This window comes from Tinamus guttatus, unplaced genomic scaffold (assembly GCF_059628265.1).
Source record: "Tinamus guttatus ecotype Peru unplaced genomic scaffold, ASM5962826v1 Tinamus_guttatus_pri_ptg000039l, whole genome shotgun sequence".
Classification (NCBI taxonomy): Eukaryota; Metazoa; Chordata; class Aves; order Tinamiformes; family Tinamidae; genus Tinamus; species Tinamus guttatus.
Window position 1 is genome coordinate 663,099 of NW_028288573.1, and position 16,323 is coordinate 679,421.

Here is a 16,323-nt window from a genome sequence, read left to right on the forward strand (position 1 = left end):
TGCTGGGTTTGGTTTTAAAATTCTCCGGCAAGGTGGCTTCTCGCTCTGCACCCGGCAGACCCTGCTGCCCACCGGCAACAACAGCCGACAGCGACCGCTTTGGCCTGGACGCGGCCTGCGGCCCCCAGAGCTTCGGCCCGTGCCGGTTTTGAACGCGGTCACAGATGGGGATTTGTTTTACTCGGTCACTACCATGTGATAAGTCACGCAGAGCCACCAGGGGCTCCTGATCCTGTGTGATCCTGGGTCAGCCCAAATCTGCTGAAAGCTCCTGCTGATCTCACTGTGGCTGAGGGCCACCCATACTTTGTTGGGCTTTTTTTTGTGTGTCTTTTTTTTTTTTTTTTGCTGTCCAAGGGAAAGGGCTGAAGGGATAGGGGGATGACAGATGGTGCTCGCAGTAATATAGAAAAAAAATATTAGCCGTCTTTACAGTCGCAACGATCTGTTTAGTTATTGACAAGTTATTTGCTGGCAGCTCTCAAAAGACGGGTGTCTTTCAGAAGTCCTCGATGCCCTTAGGGGCAGGTTCTCTGTGAAGGTGTGGGGGGCTCTCCCATCACTTGGAGAGTCGCCTATAGCTGTCCTGGGGGCAGCTGGTACGTAACTCCACATTTCACTTGGTTTCGTAACTGATACAAGCTTGGCCCATCTATCTTGACCCACCTCAGACAGGGAAACAGTGACTCCTTTTGCAATCGCAGGAGGTTTTGAGATACGGGGGATAAATCTCTCTCCACTATAGAGATGACTGTCCCAGATGGGAAGCCTAACTTTTGAATAAAATAAGCCCTCTAATAAAATAAGCCCGATTCACCCAAATATATTGCGACGCACAGCCAGATGGGAATGCTAAATACTTTTTTTTTTCTTTTGTTCTGAGCATTAGGTCACTGACCCAGGCTGTGAATATCCCCTAATATTTTTTTTTTTTTCTGAGGAGACCACCTAAATCAGCCAGTTGCTGATGAGCTCAAGGAATCTGAAAATTTAAAGCACTCTGATAATGCCAGTCATTAAACCAAATGACTAGCAGTGATGTATAACTTATTATTAAACACACTCACCCGTTTATTATGAATATGTTTTTGTAAAATGCAATGAACACTGAAGCCCCTATCTGTGAAACAGGAGAAGGCTACAGCAAGCTTTCAATAAGCTGTTGGAAATCTCAGGTTCATTTGACCGAAGAGGTATATAGGCACCGAAAAAAAAGGAGGAGGGTGAACATGAAAAATATCTGTACTGTGACATAAACAGATACAAAACTGCCATTTTGAAAAGATAGATCATGGCACCAGACTGTACATTCTGTCGTTTTATTTGGCTCCCACCAGCACTGATTTTTAATAAAAATGTCACATAAAGTAGAATTGGATTCATTTCAGCATTTTCCCATTTTCCCCCATGACACTATCAAGGATCCTTTGGAAGCATGGGTTGCAAAATAAAGCTCTATCATGGACCAGAAACTGCTTAACAGGAATGAGGGAAAAAAAAAAAGAGAGAGAAAATAAATTACCATTTGACCGTGGAATCCACAAGGAGAGTTTTTAGATAAAATTGAATGCATTTATTAACACGCAGAGGAAGGGATAGAAAAACATTTTCTGCTGATCAAAAAACCCCCCCATGAGCAAAAAGGAATCATAAAAGGATTCTTAGAGTTGTGGCTAAAATCTTAAGTGTTTCCTAAAGCAGGAGTATCCACGTCTGTAGATAAATGAGCTTATTAGGTTGTCCAAAGCGCTAAGTCTCAACGACTTCTGCTGAATCACCACCAGATTAGGTACCTAGAGCTCCACATACCTTGGGAAAAATCAGCTCTTTATTTTGGTACCTGGAGGCAGGAAGGGAAGGAAATCACAACCTGAAAATGCCCTAGCACTTCTCATTGAAAAGGACTTGTTCTTTTGTGGAGATAGTCCTAAAGTGGAGATATCTCAAGCACCTTTTCCACTCGCTCCAAGGCAAGTGAGGAGTTGGCTGGCTCTTGTCCTCCATCCTGAGGAGCTCCATTTCCCAAACAACCTGTGGAAAAGAAGCTCTCTCATTTTCCATTGCTGGCTATTTACCTTATCCATTCTGGAGAGAAACCTGATAACAGAACAACTCATACCAGGGGAAAACGGACTAGAGCCACCATGTGACAAAGGTGGCTGAGCCTCCCTCAGTTACGATGCTTCCTGCATGAACCACCACTGTTCTCATCAATATTTATTAACAGGTCCCGTGAAAATCAACAAAGATGCTGAAGATCTGCTGTTCTGTTCTTCTCCTCTTAAGTCTTCTCAGTTTGCAACTGAAAGCTAACCCTGGGCTCAAAGTGAGGATCAGCCAGAAGGGGTTGGAGTATGGTATGTGTGATTTTTGTGGTTTGTTCCTTTGGGTGTTGTTTTTAGGAGCTGGTGGTGTTACTGCATTGAAAGCTGATATGGCAAACGTCTTGGGAGTGAGGGCAGTGGGAGGAAATGGGCTGATCAGAGGCTGCAAAGAAAATGAAGGTTTGAGAACATAATAAAGAAGAAATAACCGTGACATACTGGAAGGAGTTTGACAGCCTGGTACAACATATCCAGGTTCGTCTGAGTTCAGATACCGAATCAGTTAGTTCAGCTCTTGCAGTGACTAGGGCAGAGAGCTGAAATAGCGCTGCTGGGCCTCAAATGAGACACCTTCATCCTTCCGTCCCTGCGTCCATTCAGGCAAATGGAATCAGGCACTTTTGTACTTAAATTTATATTTGTGCTTAAAGTTGCCTAAACTGGAAGCATATGAGCATAAACTCCCAGTCAGCATCAACGGTGATTGAAGTGATTACTGTCTTCTTGCAGCCAAGGAGGTTGGGCTTGAGATCCTGAAGCAGAAGATGGAGAAGGAGCAATTCCCTAATTTGAATGGCCATGAGAAATATGGGCTTGGTAATGTTAAATACAACATCTCAAGGTAAGCAATAATCCTGCAAAATAACTTACTGTCACTATATGTAGCACTGTGTGTGCATAATCATGAGACTGTCAATGTGTATTACAGTAACTATCACTTAAAGGAAGATGCCCTTTTTTGTGACTTGGGGCCTTCAACCAAACCCTGATGAAATCACAGCAAACATACATGAAGAGTGATCCCTTTCCCTTATTTTCTTTCCAAGTGGAAATTAATTATCTGGACCAATTTAGTCAACTAAGTTCTTACTGTGATTCAGTGGAGAGAGCTCACATACTCAGAGAGCAGTTCTGCCGCAGGTTTGGACACTTATTTTAGAATGAGACTGATCATCCTTTGCAGATGTTGATGTTTTTCTATTGGCTAGAGAGGGAATCAAGAGACCAGCTTATATCGGATATCTGATTTCCAGGAGGCTGAAGTAGATCAGAGAGGAGCCTGGATCAATACTAGCTACTGATCTAGAATACATCCATAGGAACTGATTTTAAAATAATATACTGTGTAACTTGGGTAACCATCCCCGCAGCTGTCCACACCAATCATGTGAGATGCTGCATGATTTGAAATAGTAAATGAGCAAAGTTTTAAAATACGCAGAATCCTCATGCACAAACACAAAGTCAGTGTCTAGGTGCAACATGTTGCATTTCAGTGCTTAGCCTGCAACCTGTGTATGTACAAAGTCAGTTTGGCACCTTGCTGGCTACTCAGACGAGCACTTAGCCAATTTCCCAATTACTGTGCCAAGTAAATGTAAAACCATGTTAGCAGCAGAGTTCCACCTATTGTAGCCTGAAAAAGTGCAATATTATTTTTTTTCTCTCTCTCTGTTATCTCCCTCATGTTATAGAATAAGAGTCACTGCTGTTGAATTTCCCAGTGCTTCCATCTCCCTGCTACCTGGGACAGGGATAAAACTGGTGATCGCAAATGCTTCTCTAACCATTGATATGAACTGGAGCTTAAGGACCTGGATGTTGTAAGTACAGGCTGATGTACAGGCTGCTGCTGACGGAAAAGGATATAAAGATAAAATGGAAAGTTTAGTTGTCCTTGTGACCTCTTTATGACAAAGTTGCTCTTTAATAGCTAACACCAGTAACAGGGGAGTAGACCTGTTCTTCTGAACAGGTTTGCTGGCAGGAGATAGCCCCAGTCCACTAATCTGTAGCATGTATAAAATCTTGTACATGGACCATCAAATCCCTTTGGGAGTGGTGGGGCAGGGACTGCATCATGTCACACCAGGCTCTCCGACATCAGCTAGGACATCGCTTACCCTGCTCAGACAGCAACAGACCAGATCACTACACCCGCTTGTCCAGACCAACATCAGATATATTGCAGTGCCCTCTGTTGTGAATATACTGGTCTTGTAAGTGGAATGGGATTGCTGTAAAATAGTGAAATAACAACTTTTCCCAGTCTTTTTTTTTTTTCTCCAAATCCCTAGCATGGAGTGGTTAGTACACTCTTGTGTGGAACACATGATTCTTTGCAGACTCTGCTGGAATCTATTTTCCTTGTAAGAAATGCAATAAAAATATTCAGATAAACATCTTAGTTCAACCTCAATGAACAGAAAAAAAACCTGAGAGTTGATCTGAATCTTGTTCCCTAAAAATCATTTTGTTCATATATTTTTGCTTTATGCAGCAAAGACACTGGAAGAAGCACAGGGTACATTTCAAAGGTATTTGTTACCGCAATCTTTTCAACGCCCCTGGATCACACGGGTCGTACACTGATATCGCTTACAAGCTGCCGGACAACTCCTGGTGATATAGACATCAAATTGATTGGAAAAAGTGGGTAAGTGCAAGAGTTTTGTATTTGTACTTGGACTTTTCTCAGGGAGAAAGTAATTGCAGAAAGACAACTTCACAAGATAGGGCATCCAGATTTGCTTTTGGCAGTGTCGTTGCACCCCTTGCACAGGTGAGAATGAGAGCCCTACTCCAATATTAAAACATGTTTCTGTGCACCAAATTTGTGCCTTTTGTCTACACAGTCTCTTGAGGATAAACAGAGCAATTTTGGTCAGATAAAATAAGCGCTTATGCTTCTTCAGCACACAGTTCTTTCCAAATGGTGCTCTAATCCTCAACCCTAGGTAGGAACTGTATGTTTGTGCTATGCTTTATGTACTTGTAGTCCCATACAGAATCACAGAATGGTTGAGGTTGGAAGGGACCTCTAGAGATCATCTAGTCCAACCCCCCTGCTCCAGCAGGGACACCTAGAGCACGTGGCACAGGGTGGCATCCAGGCGGGTTTGGAAGATCTCCAGAGAGGGAGACTCCACAACCTCTCTGGGCAGCCTGTGCCAGGGCTCTGTCACCCTCACAGTAAAGAAACTCCTCCTCACATGGAGATGGAACTGCCTGTGTTTTAATTTGTACCCATTACCCCTTGTCCTGTCACTGGCCACCACTCAGAAGAGTTTGGCCCCATCCTCTTTACGTTCTCCCCTGAGATATTTGTACACGTTGATCAGATCCCCTCTCAGTTTTCTCTGATCCAGGTTACAAACGCCCAGCTTGAAGGCTGCTGTGTGTTGTGCCTCTGGTTACAACACTGTGCAGCTTCATTTGCTTGTACTTCTCTCACTTGCTGAGCATAACTGTACAGCTCTTGTCTCTGTGATGTGCAGTTTTGTGGGTTTTTTTTGTTTTGGGTTTTTTTTTTGACTTGCACTGGACAAACTGCTTAGTTATCCTGTGTTCCTATATGCATGGTGGTGGCAATATAACCTGTCCCGTCTAATCACTGAGATGAACAGTGTCTCCTTTTAAACGAAAGGAGCCCCAGTGAGTACTCAAATATCAGCTCTGAGGCCTGACTGAACTAGTGATGTGTACAGATACTTTATTTCCTACAGGAACAGCTTCATGAACAAACACACACAGGAAGTATGTGTGTGACTAGTGACTATAGTTCTTGACATGTATGTTGCTTTTTTTCCTTTCCTGTAGCTTCCTGCATAACTTCTTTATTAAGTATCTGAAGAAACCCATTCACAGGAGCTTGGCTACTAATGTAAGTCTTCTCAGTTGTTTAGAGGAGAGATTTAAGAAACATGACTTTCACAAGTCAATGCTGGGAACTTTGCTAAAAAAAAACAGAAAAATGAATAGTTCAATGCTGGTCTGAGAGCACCATCAGCATTTTAACAGTTATAATTTCTGTTGGGGACCCAGAGAGCTAAACACAAGTTAGCTCAGGAGATTTGGCAAATGCTGCAATGTGCAGACTGATGTGCAGAACACAACAGAGAGGTGGGTACAGGTCCCCACTAATCAAGCCATAACTTGAGTGTGCTTTTATCCAGTCATGTCCCAACATCAGATCTGGGATCCAGCTGATAGATGAAGACCTCCGATCGCTGAATGGTGAGTCACTAGTGATATATTGTCCTTGGACTTTCTGTCTCCTGCTTGGTGAGACTCTGTGGTTTCCCAAACAGCAGCTGCTGAGGAAAGCCCCCAGCAGCAGTATGAGCCCCTCATTCTGCATTGCTTGCAGGATACTTCTGAGGAGCCAAGAACTTAAGCGTGATTCTCAGCTTGCAAATGTGGCAAAATGTCTTTTGTCAAAAATGCTGCTTAGCAAGCAGCACTGATAATAAGGCTGCTTTCCCTTCCCATGTCCCATGCTCCTCCATGCACCTGCATGTCAAAAGTTGAGACCAGGTCTCTCAGACTGCCTAGAAATTTATGTCTTACTTACCTATTTATCTGACCTGTCAAAGACAAAATGAAAAAGCTCCTTTGTATAAAGCTTCTCACCGCAAACATTCAGGACCAAATTTGCAAAGGTATTTAGGCACCAAAAGTGTTAGGCAAATACTGCATAAAATACACCGTAATGCCTAGGCAGGCCAGGTGCCAGCCTCTCTAGGAAAGCATGTGCAAGTTAGATGCTCTTTGAGTGGATTCAAGACTGACTGACAGGAAAGCTCAGTACCTTCCTCTGCCACAAAGCACGGCTATGGTCGTTTCCTTCTGTGGTTATACTAGACATGTTTTTCTACAATAAGAGAATGTTAGGTAAATTAAAGGAGGTGCTTCCAGGTAATGGCCAGCAGAAACAGCAAGCCTTGGGTCTCCTGTTAGGACATCCTCTGTTGTTTGTTTTGCTTTGTTTGGTTGCGTTTGGGGTTTTTTTTTGTTTTGTTTTGTTTTGTTTTTTCCTTTCCCTCTCCCTTGGGGACAGCCTTATGTATTCTCCTTCAAAAAATGGCTTTGTTTTAATTAAACCAAAAAATCTTTGCTTTTGTAATATCTGTCGTTCTGTTTTATTTGCTGCCCTTACAGTCCCAATTCCGATTGACGATTTGGCTGAAATAGACTACTCTTTAAATAGCTTGCCAGCAGTCTCCCAACCATACATTGACCTCGACTTAAAGGTAATTGCTTTTGACTATATTTGCCAAGATTGCTTTTTTAAAAATTTTTATTATGGTAGGATCCTCTTGCTGGATGAATATGATAGCTGAGTTGAACATTAAGACAGTATCAGAGAAAAAATTCCAAAGTATCATTGCATTTGTTATTGTTATCATTTTTAACAATCCTGTTGCAAAATGAATTTCTCAAAAGCCATGTCATTTTTTTTAATTGCTGGTGAATTGATTAGAGCAAGTAGAGAGCAGTAAAAGTTGACTGAGCAAGTTAGGAAAAAAAGGTATATGACAGAAGAGGAGATATCCACCTTCTTCCTCTGTCGTTGTTTAGTATCTGGAATTTTTTTCTTAAGTTAGTCAGGGAAGATTTCTACACATCTCAGTGAATTTAGATGAGTCTGCTGTCAGGAGAGAGAAGAAAAGACAGAGCAAGCTTTTAGAAGCAAGAATTAAGCCTCTGATACTTTGAACAGGAAGACAGAAGACCCTTGAAAAAATGTATGAAATTCTTAGGAGTGCTGCTGAGTGCAAAAGCAGTCATGCAAGTTTCCTTCAAATAAGGAAAAAAAAAAACACAACAAGAAATAAACTCTTTTTAGATTCTGAAGACTGCTGGTAGATGAGATTCCAATTTAAAATGATGCAGGTGTCACTCCATGTAAGGTGAAAAGTTGATTTAGCTTAGGGCAGGTATCATCATCATCATCATAGTACTTAAGATTCTTAACGAAGCCTAACACCCTTGTGCTAGGTGCTCTACAGAGGGAGAACAAATAGACAATCCTGTCACAAATACCTTATAAATTCTGTATTCTGTTTCCCAAGAAGCAACATGGGAAAGAAAAAGCATACAGGAAAACAAAGGAGCAATGAGCCAGTATCAGTCAGTTTGGTAGGCATTGGTCTCAACATACCCTCTCTGTGACCACTCTCCAAACTCTCTGGGCAAAGTAGTTTTTAAGGAGGGACGGAAGGTAGTACGGTAAAGTCATGGGCTATTCACAAGAGTTCCTCTCCCATGTAAGATATAACATGGGTAAATAAAAAGTCAACAGATGTTAAATTCAAAAAGTTAGGGTTGAAAGTAGAGCTCATGGGCAAAGAGACTCGTGGCTTTGTAAGCATTTTGATAGTCCTTAAGTGGTGACAGGGAATGCAGAGTTAGATGAGGAAGCGTTAAGAAAGTAAAGACACCCAGAATACACTTAAGATAAGACACAAAGGAGGGATTGATAAAAGGAAAATAATATATTTATATGTATATATTTATATATAAAAGTCTTCTTAACTTCTAGGTTATTAATCTTCCTCGCTATAAATAGGTTTTACTTTTTGTCTAGATGCTTTTGGAAGTATTAGATCTGCAAGACTTGACAAATACCATGGGTAGTGCAAAAGACAACACACATGTTTTGTTGTCTTGACAACAAGTTTTGTTGTCTTTCTTTTCTATCTCACTGGCATTTTTTTTTGTTTGTTTGTACAAGTTACCAGTTTCCTTCTGGATACAGCAAGGTCCTGATTTTAACCAGAAAGGCCTCTGTAGTTTGAGAGATCCATCTTCTAAGTGAGATTATTGGATAGCTGAGGCTTGCAGTTCACAGATTTCAATTCCTGGGAAAAGGAAGAAGTAAAGAAGCTCTACTAAAAGAAAGAACCATAATTATCCTTAGACATTCTCTTCATTCAATATATAGGCCCTTAAATAAGGGGCTTTATTTCCTGAGGGGCAGACTGTCTTCAGCAGGTGTTCTACATCCCCACAGGTAGGTCTCAGGTGTCTTCTGTGGAGGAATTCCATCTCAGGAACTTGTCTTCACAACCTGCATGAAAGAGCAAGGGGTTTGGGGTGTGCAACAAGACCTCTGTGCTCATTTATAAACTTAAATGAATAGCTCGAGCTGTTGCTGTGGTTTGGGGAGCAAGGGGAAGGAATAGAGCTTTGTTGTCTGAAATCACCTTAAAGTCAGTCAGAAAATTTGAGTGGTACTGATTTTTTCTTTTTTATTATTTCTGACAATGCTTTTCAGGGGATAGTCTACCCAGGTGGAAACTATTCTGCCCCCCCTTTCGAGGCAGCTCCCTTCACTGTTCCAGACCAAAGCGACTCCATGCTCTACCTTGCCTTCTCTGAGTACTTCTTTCAGACCTCCTCCTTTGCTTATTACACAGCAGGAGCCTTCAACATCACCATTGCAGAAGAGGTGAGTAGGATTCACAGAGGAACGGGTGCAGAGTTGTCCCAGTAACCCAAGGCACGACACTGAGCAGTGAATATGGCACTACACTGCTAACTGGCTTGTGAACCATGCATGCCTAGTTCCACTGACCAAATGCTAGCAACCTTCCTGCAAAGGTAATGCTTTTTAATAGGCCTGAGTTATAGGCCTTTTTGAGATAGGCAAAGAGGATTTACCCTGGGGAATTAGCTGTCTCAGTGTCCATTTTCTAAGGAGCCTTTACCTACTCAAAGTGCTACAAGAGCTGTTAAAGGAGAGCATACGTTGCAAACCACAGCAGCTGTGGCTGGGAGGCCAGACAGGCTTGGCTATCCTGTCTCCAGGAGGTTCAGTAAGTCCCAAAGCCTGGAGTCTCCAGCCCAGACTATAGGAGTATTATTGCAACTGCACTTCTGCAGAAGGCTCTATTAAGTATTTGCTTCCCCAGGGGGTGTTTTGGCAGTTTACTGTGAAGCAGCTTTAACTATGCGGAGCCCTTTATGGGTGTTTCAGAGAACAAAAGATCCAAGATTCACTGAAAGGACAGTAATAATGTACTTAAAGAAAAGTCGAGCATTAAAATAATGCCTGTTAAATTCATGTCTGTCTTTCCGCTTTCTTTTTGCAGACTTGCAGTTATTTTAATATAAGCACAGAGATATTTGGCAGTATCATCCCTGAGGTGAGTATTGTTATTTCCACATACCCTTAGGAAACTGCTGTCTCTGGCCCCAGTGAGTGTGAGACACTGGAGCACTGGTATATTCCAAGGATTTTATAGGGCCAGCAGGGCTCTTGCAGTGGAGAAGTGGGAACATCTATTCATCCTAAGAGCAGAACAGATGGGCCTTCCCAATTCCAGCCCCCTAGAGAATTTAATGGCTTGAGCTGTTAGCAAGCTTGGCCCAAAGCCTTGCACATCAGTCTTTGCTCTGGGTACTGGGCCAAACCCATAGTTGTTTCCACCGAAAACCTGTTATGGGTAGGGAAAAGCCTTCAGTCAAGAGACAGCTCAGCTCAGAAATAGCCCCTTTCCCCTGCCCATTCCTGCGTGTTTGCCTTTGCTTCACTGCTGGCCTGTGCCTCACTAGCAGAAAGAAAGTAAGCAGACAGATGGGCAGGAAATGGTTGTGTCTATGGAAAACCTGACAGTACAGGATTGCCACTTATTTCAAGGGAGGGAATTACTAGGAGAGGAGAGGGAGTATGAGCGTGTGTGACTTCTGAGCAGCCAGAAATGAGCCTAAGAGATCCTAGGCTTTGAATGCTAAGGATGGATGAAATCAGACTTGGGGTTCAAGGAACTTAATGTCCTCGCTTGCTTCCAGGCTGATACTAGGTTCCTCTGTAAGAAAGCTGAATAGTTTGTTCTAAAGGCTTTCTCCATGTGGTCTTCTCTGTGGAATGCACTGAGCTCTGCTAATATTCCATCCTCCTGCTCTTAAGTAGCAAGTTTATTTGGCAAATCCACTATCTTTTCAGGCAAACAACAAGTGGAGGCTTTGAGGATGGTCTAGAGCATGAGCCTACCTTATGGGATGGGTGAATCTCGAAGTGACCTCCAAGCTCTTTTGTTGTATTACTTAAATGTCACATCCATGTTCAATTTCTTTCCTGTGTTCACAAATTAATGTTTATTTTTTTTTCTAGAAGTGATTCAGAGGAAACAGGATTCCTAGAGTAGAAGCAACTTTCCACCAAATTCCTGATATGGCCAGGACTGTTGATTTATCACTAGAGGAAATTTCTATTTCCAGCTTACTCAAAGAATCTCCTCCTAGCAGTTATTCTTAAAACCTCACCTTAAGGAGCTGCTTCAAAATGATTGCTTTGGAGAATGAGGAAAATGTACTAATCTGATCTGTTCTACCAAAAAAAAAAACAAAAAAAAGCATTTCTCAGACTCTTTTTTTTTTTTTTTCCCTTGGATCCTTACAGGTAGGCCAGTATTCAGTTACACCATACCCCGTGATGCTGAAGCTAATGGCTACTGAAACACCTATCATCAGCTTGCAACAGGATTCCTTTACACTAGAGATTCTGGGCTCTATGGAAGTATTTGCTGTTCTGCCTGACTCATCCACCCAGTCGTTGTTCACAATGAGCATAGTAAGTATAATGAACCAGGCTACATTTAATTCAGATCTAAATATGTTTGCTATTTCTTTCTTCTAAAAGTCTGTCATAGAAACTCAGAGGACCAGATTTCCTCTGTTTGAACATGCAAATTCACCTTAGTCACGGGCAGTGCCTCTGTGAGCCAACTAAGACTACAGAAAATTTCTATGGGAAACAATATTTTCCTATACATGCACAAAAAATCAAGTAAATTCAAGCTTCAATTACCTTTTGTTCTCAGGCATTCCAGTTATACGTGCATGTGTCTTTTCCAACCATAATGATTCTGTGATTCTCTGTGAGTCTCTCTCAACATCTTGTTCATTTAACTGAATATGTCTTTCATTAATGAAATCTCATTACCTGCATTTCAGCTCCAGTCAGTGACATTCAGACAGCCAGACATTTACTGTATGCAGCCTGCAGGAACTATAGGCTAGGGAGAAAGGTGCACCTCTGTGGAACAGCTTAACCAAGAAGATGATTTTTTTTTTTTTGTATTTATGATTAATTCTAAACAAGGTTTTTTGTTTTCCTTGCCTTGGTAACCCAAGATTTCTGTTTTCTGCAGGCTGCCAATACCAGTATTGCCGTGAATATATTTGACCAGAAACTGATGGGCTCACTATGTTTGAACAGGTAATTCAGGGACAGCTTGGCCCAAGGTCATTCAGAAAGCAGTCCTGGCAAACATTAGGCACATGGCACACAATCAGATTACCATAACTTAATGATTATGGGTTTAGGTTTTTTTTTTTTTTTTTTTTTTTGGTGAGTTCACCTGCAGTAATTCCGTCAGGAAAAAGCTTTGTGCTCCTACATCTATCTTCATGCTTGAGTTAAGGGTCTGTTAATGCCAAGCTTCAGTAGTTCAGGAAACCTCATCTATTTGAGCTTGACAGGCTTTCTCAGCCAAGGAAATGTGGTTGCTATAACTAATGGCAATTAGTTAGTGTAACAATCAACTAATTCCAGAGAGTTATATTTGATTTAGTAGCTAGTGTTGTTATCAATTTCCCACACAGAGAGCATTCAAAGCATCCACAATGCATTTAGAAACCTGTCTTGAAAGCTGGAGTGCTAAGGGGCCTCAGGAATCTTATTTTGAACAAGTACTCATCTAAACTGCTCTGAATATGGAAACATAGAGCAGCACAAACATCCTCAGCAACAGCACACCCCCTTTTCTTTCCCTCCCTAGCAGGGCTTACACCAAAGCATTAAGCAAAAGTACCAAAATCCTTGAGAAAAAAAAAAAGGCACTAAGGTGCTGAGGAAGCCTGGAGCCCTGAGCAGTGACAGAATGTGACTAGAATAATCTGTGTTTGTTCTTTCTGGTGGCTCATTGTGTTTCTCTTCTTTCTCTCAGGCTCCAGTACTCCCTAACCCACTCCAATGTTGGCTTTTTTGAGGTAAGCTGATAGTTTAAGCACTAAGAATTTCAGTGACAGTCAGGCTTAAGAGTAAGCAGCTAAAATCTGGCTATTATTTCTAAATCATCTGGCTTCTTTTTTAGAATGGTTCTTTTTCCCATCTTATGGCAGCCACCTTTCTGCTGTGTGTTTTAAAAAAGCATATTCTGGGGGGCACGTTGAGTGCTCTGGAAATGGGACACTCCACAGTCTCTCTGACTGGTACGTGTCATACTTCATCAGCGAGCACAAATCGTCACCACGAAGCACACAGCACTTATCTGCAAGGCAGCAGCAGGCAGAGCAGCGTGCTCAGTGATCACATGCACCACGGAGCGAGAGGCGCTCCACGTGGTGCAGTGGTACTCGGCACAGATGCTCACAATTACAGCAGGGAGCGGGAGCCAAAAGTAGTCTCAAATGCCCCAAATAGTGCTGTTACAGCTGGAGAGGGGAAAACCCAGCCTCCACGGAGAGTCAGCGAATTCTGAGAACAATCAATCAGTTCTGAGAAGCCGAGAAGATTAATACTGCCCTAGTCCTGCTTTAGTGTTGGAGACAAATTATCTTACAAGTAAAGGAAATTGGCTGCTTTCGATGAAAACGTTGTCCAAGAAGGATGAGCTATTTGCATTTTGCATTTCATTTCCCTTGCATCATTTCAAAGGCTGAAGATCCAGAGGTCACTTTAACTTGTGACTCTCTTGGGCCAAATGACCTGAACAGTTGAATGTGAGCCTATAAACTCCATCCAGGCCTAGGGCTTGACAATTCCAGCGCTATCGGAAAGTAATCTCTAACTCAGTTTTCTTATCTGTGGCAGATCTCACTTCTGGAGAACATCCTGTCTTATATTTTACAGACTGAAGTAATTCCATCGGCTAATGGTGAGGCTACCTTTCCAATGCCACAGTGGGCAATTGTAGTAACTTCTCCTGACTTGTGCTGCTTAGGTTACTAATTCGCATTAACTTGAGCAGAAAATGACCATCAGCCAGTAAGCCACGGAGTGGGGAGACCGGTTTGTAGGGGTAGGAAGGCACTTTCTAGCTGGCACTGAGGCAGAAAGGACTGGGAAACTCATCCACCTCTCAATTAGTGACGGTGTTTCTGTGGGTGTTCTGTTATATACATCTTATTTAACCCCCCAAAGAGGGAGACATAGCTTTGAGTCAGCCCTCTGTACCAGGATGAACTTCACCTTCCTTGGTTAATGGAGACAGATAGGAACAGCTTCTCATGAAGGCTGGAGCTGCATTAACACTCCCTTGGGCCGTTGGGTAGAATCAGTGAGAAGGTAATGCCTAATGCACATGAAAGGCCTTGGTTTGACTCCAACACTCTGTCAAGAGAAGAACATCTGTAATTCGTTCCCCATCGGTAGATGAGCATCACACCTGCCTCCCAGCGAGGCTTGTGAAGACTAAGGTTAATTATTATAGATGACCTAGCAACCTCAGGCTAATTTTTTGATGAAGGGTGGGTATTTATTATCTTTTTACTGCATGCCTAACTCATTGTGCTTGTCTTTTCTTAAGCTAAACTGTCAAAAGGATTCCCTCTTCCTAATCTGGCCAATGTTACCTTGACAAGACCTCATATCACAATTGTAGAGGTGAGATTTTGATACTCTTACAAAATAGTTACTCTTTTTTTTTTTTTTTTTTCTTGGGGAGATGGGGAGAGAGGAGGAGGGAGGAGGATGTCTTCTCACCTTTTGTATTTCACAGGAAATTTCCTGGATCTGCAGTTAGTTAAGTACAGTGGCAGAAGGGGGCAGAAGGGGGCAGAAAATAAAACTGAGTTATTATACATACGCTCTAAGTGATTAAATGCACAGCTTGCTCGGCTTTGCAAGTTCTAACTCAGTGTGAAAACAAACTTGCCTTTTAAAATTTTGTTCAAGCTTGGGTAATCAAGTGAAATTACAGTTACCCGTCCATGCACTCCTGCTGAATTCAGCAGAATAGCTGAAATGTAAAAGAAGTGAATTTGGTTTCTGTGCACATAGTATGATTAGCTTTTGTTAAAGACCGGCGATAATAGCCGAGGCTATTAGCCAAAGGTAGTTACTGAGCTCTAAAAAAAACACCCTCTGCCTGCTGATCATTCTTCTCCAAGTCATGCGGTATTCTGCACATCTTGCAGCATTCTAGCCTTTAGTTGGAAACACTGGAAACACTTCCAACTTCTCAGTCACTTCCTGGTCTCCAGAGACAGCCCCAGACCCTTGCTTGTGATCAAGCACAGAGGACAATTCGGGGAAGGAAGAATTTAATCGTTCTTCGCATCCCACGTATCTAGCAGCAGCTCAATTCCCTAACAAAACAGAACCTGGAGACCACTTGCAGTTGCCAAAGCTAACAACCTTAAGGGCTAAATATGAACCAAAAATATTGATGGTTCTGTGGGGCCTGTTCCCCACCTCTTCATCAGTTACTAGGAATGGGAGAGGACACTGGAAAAACACTCTACCCTATCTCTATGATCTGTGTTCCCATTTAAAAGTTAATTCTGTAGGCTCCACTTCCAGCCCAGTTTGTTGGCTGTGGCCAACAAAAAAAGAATAGACTGTGATGCTCTGCAGTGGTTCATTGCTCTGTTTGCCTTGACAATAAGGGAAACCTTAAGAAGGAATTTAGGTAAGGTGGCTAACTTCTGGATTGCTCAAATTAGGAATTAGGTAAAAATAATCCCACACTGGGGTGTTAGTAGTTCCCACACAGCTCAGAGGAGGTTTCCTGGGCAGGCTATATGATCTTCAGATGTACCTTCTGTTGCTAACATGCTGTAAAGCGGTAAGACCTGAGGCAGAAGATGAGGTGGTTATTATTGGGTTTTGTACTTTGAACTTCCCAGACATGTTACTTTCAAGTCTCAGCAATTTTCAGTGTATTTTTATGACATTTAACACTAGCATAGAATTGAAATGGGGGGTGGGTAACGCACAGCATCTCCGTGACTGTTTTTCTCCCCTCAGGGATACCTGCTGATTTCTACTGATATTCACTACAAACACTAAAGGAGAGGGGAGACACTACTTGTTAACCGGAAACTTTAAATCGATACCGTGACTTGGAGGGCTAGAAACAGCCTCATTCTGCTGAAATGTCTAACCCAAACGCCGGCAAGAGCAAAGTCGTCCTGCTCTGTTGGAGGGGAAGGGGGAGCCCAAAGGCTTACAGGATGCTTGAGGCTGTGCAGGGACCGAGAGACAAAT

The 16,323-nt window shown here is 42.4% G+C and overlaps 1 protein-coding gene across 1 annotated transcript; it reads left to right on the forward strand.

The window, feature by feature from the left end:
* The first annotated feature begins 2,248 nt into the window (after positions 1 to 2,248).
* On the forward strand, positions 2,249 to 16,125 carry LOC104575175 (BPI fold-containing family C protein). Its single transcript, XM_010222507.2, has 15 exons — positions 2,249 to 2,357; positions 2,835 to 2,946; positions 3,800 to 3,928; positions 4,606 to 4,761; positions 5,925 to 5,988; positions 6,281 to 6,341; positions 7,266 to 7,357; positions 9,385 to 9,558; positions 10,202 to 10,259; positions 11,516 to 11,682; positions 12,263 to 12,330; positions 13,061 to 13,103; positions 13,927 to 13,990; positions 14,642 to 14,718; positions 16,084 to 16,125. Exons 1-15 carry the CDS (start codon positions 2,249 to 2,251, stop codon positions 16,123 to 16,125), a joined length of 1,416 nt encoding a protein of 471 aa, XP_010220809.2.
* The last annotated feature ends 198 nt before the right edge of the window (positions 16,126 to 16,323 follow it).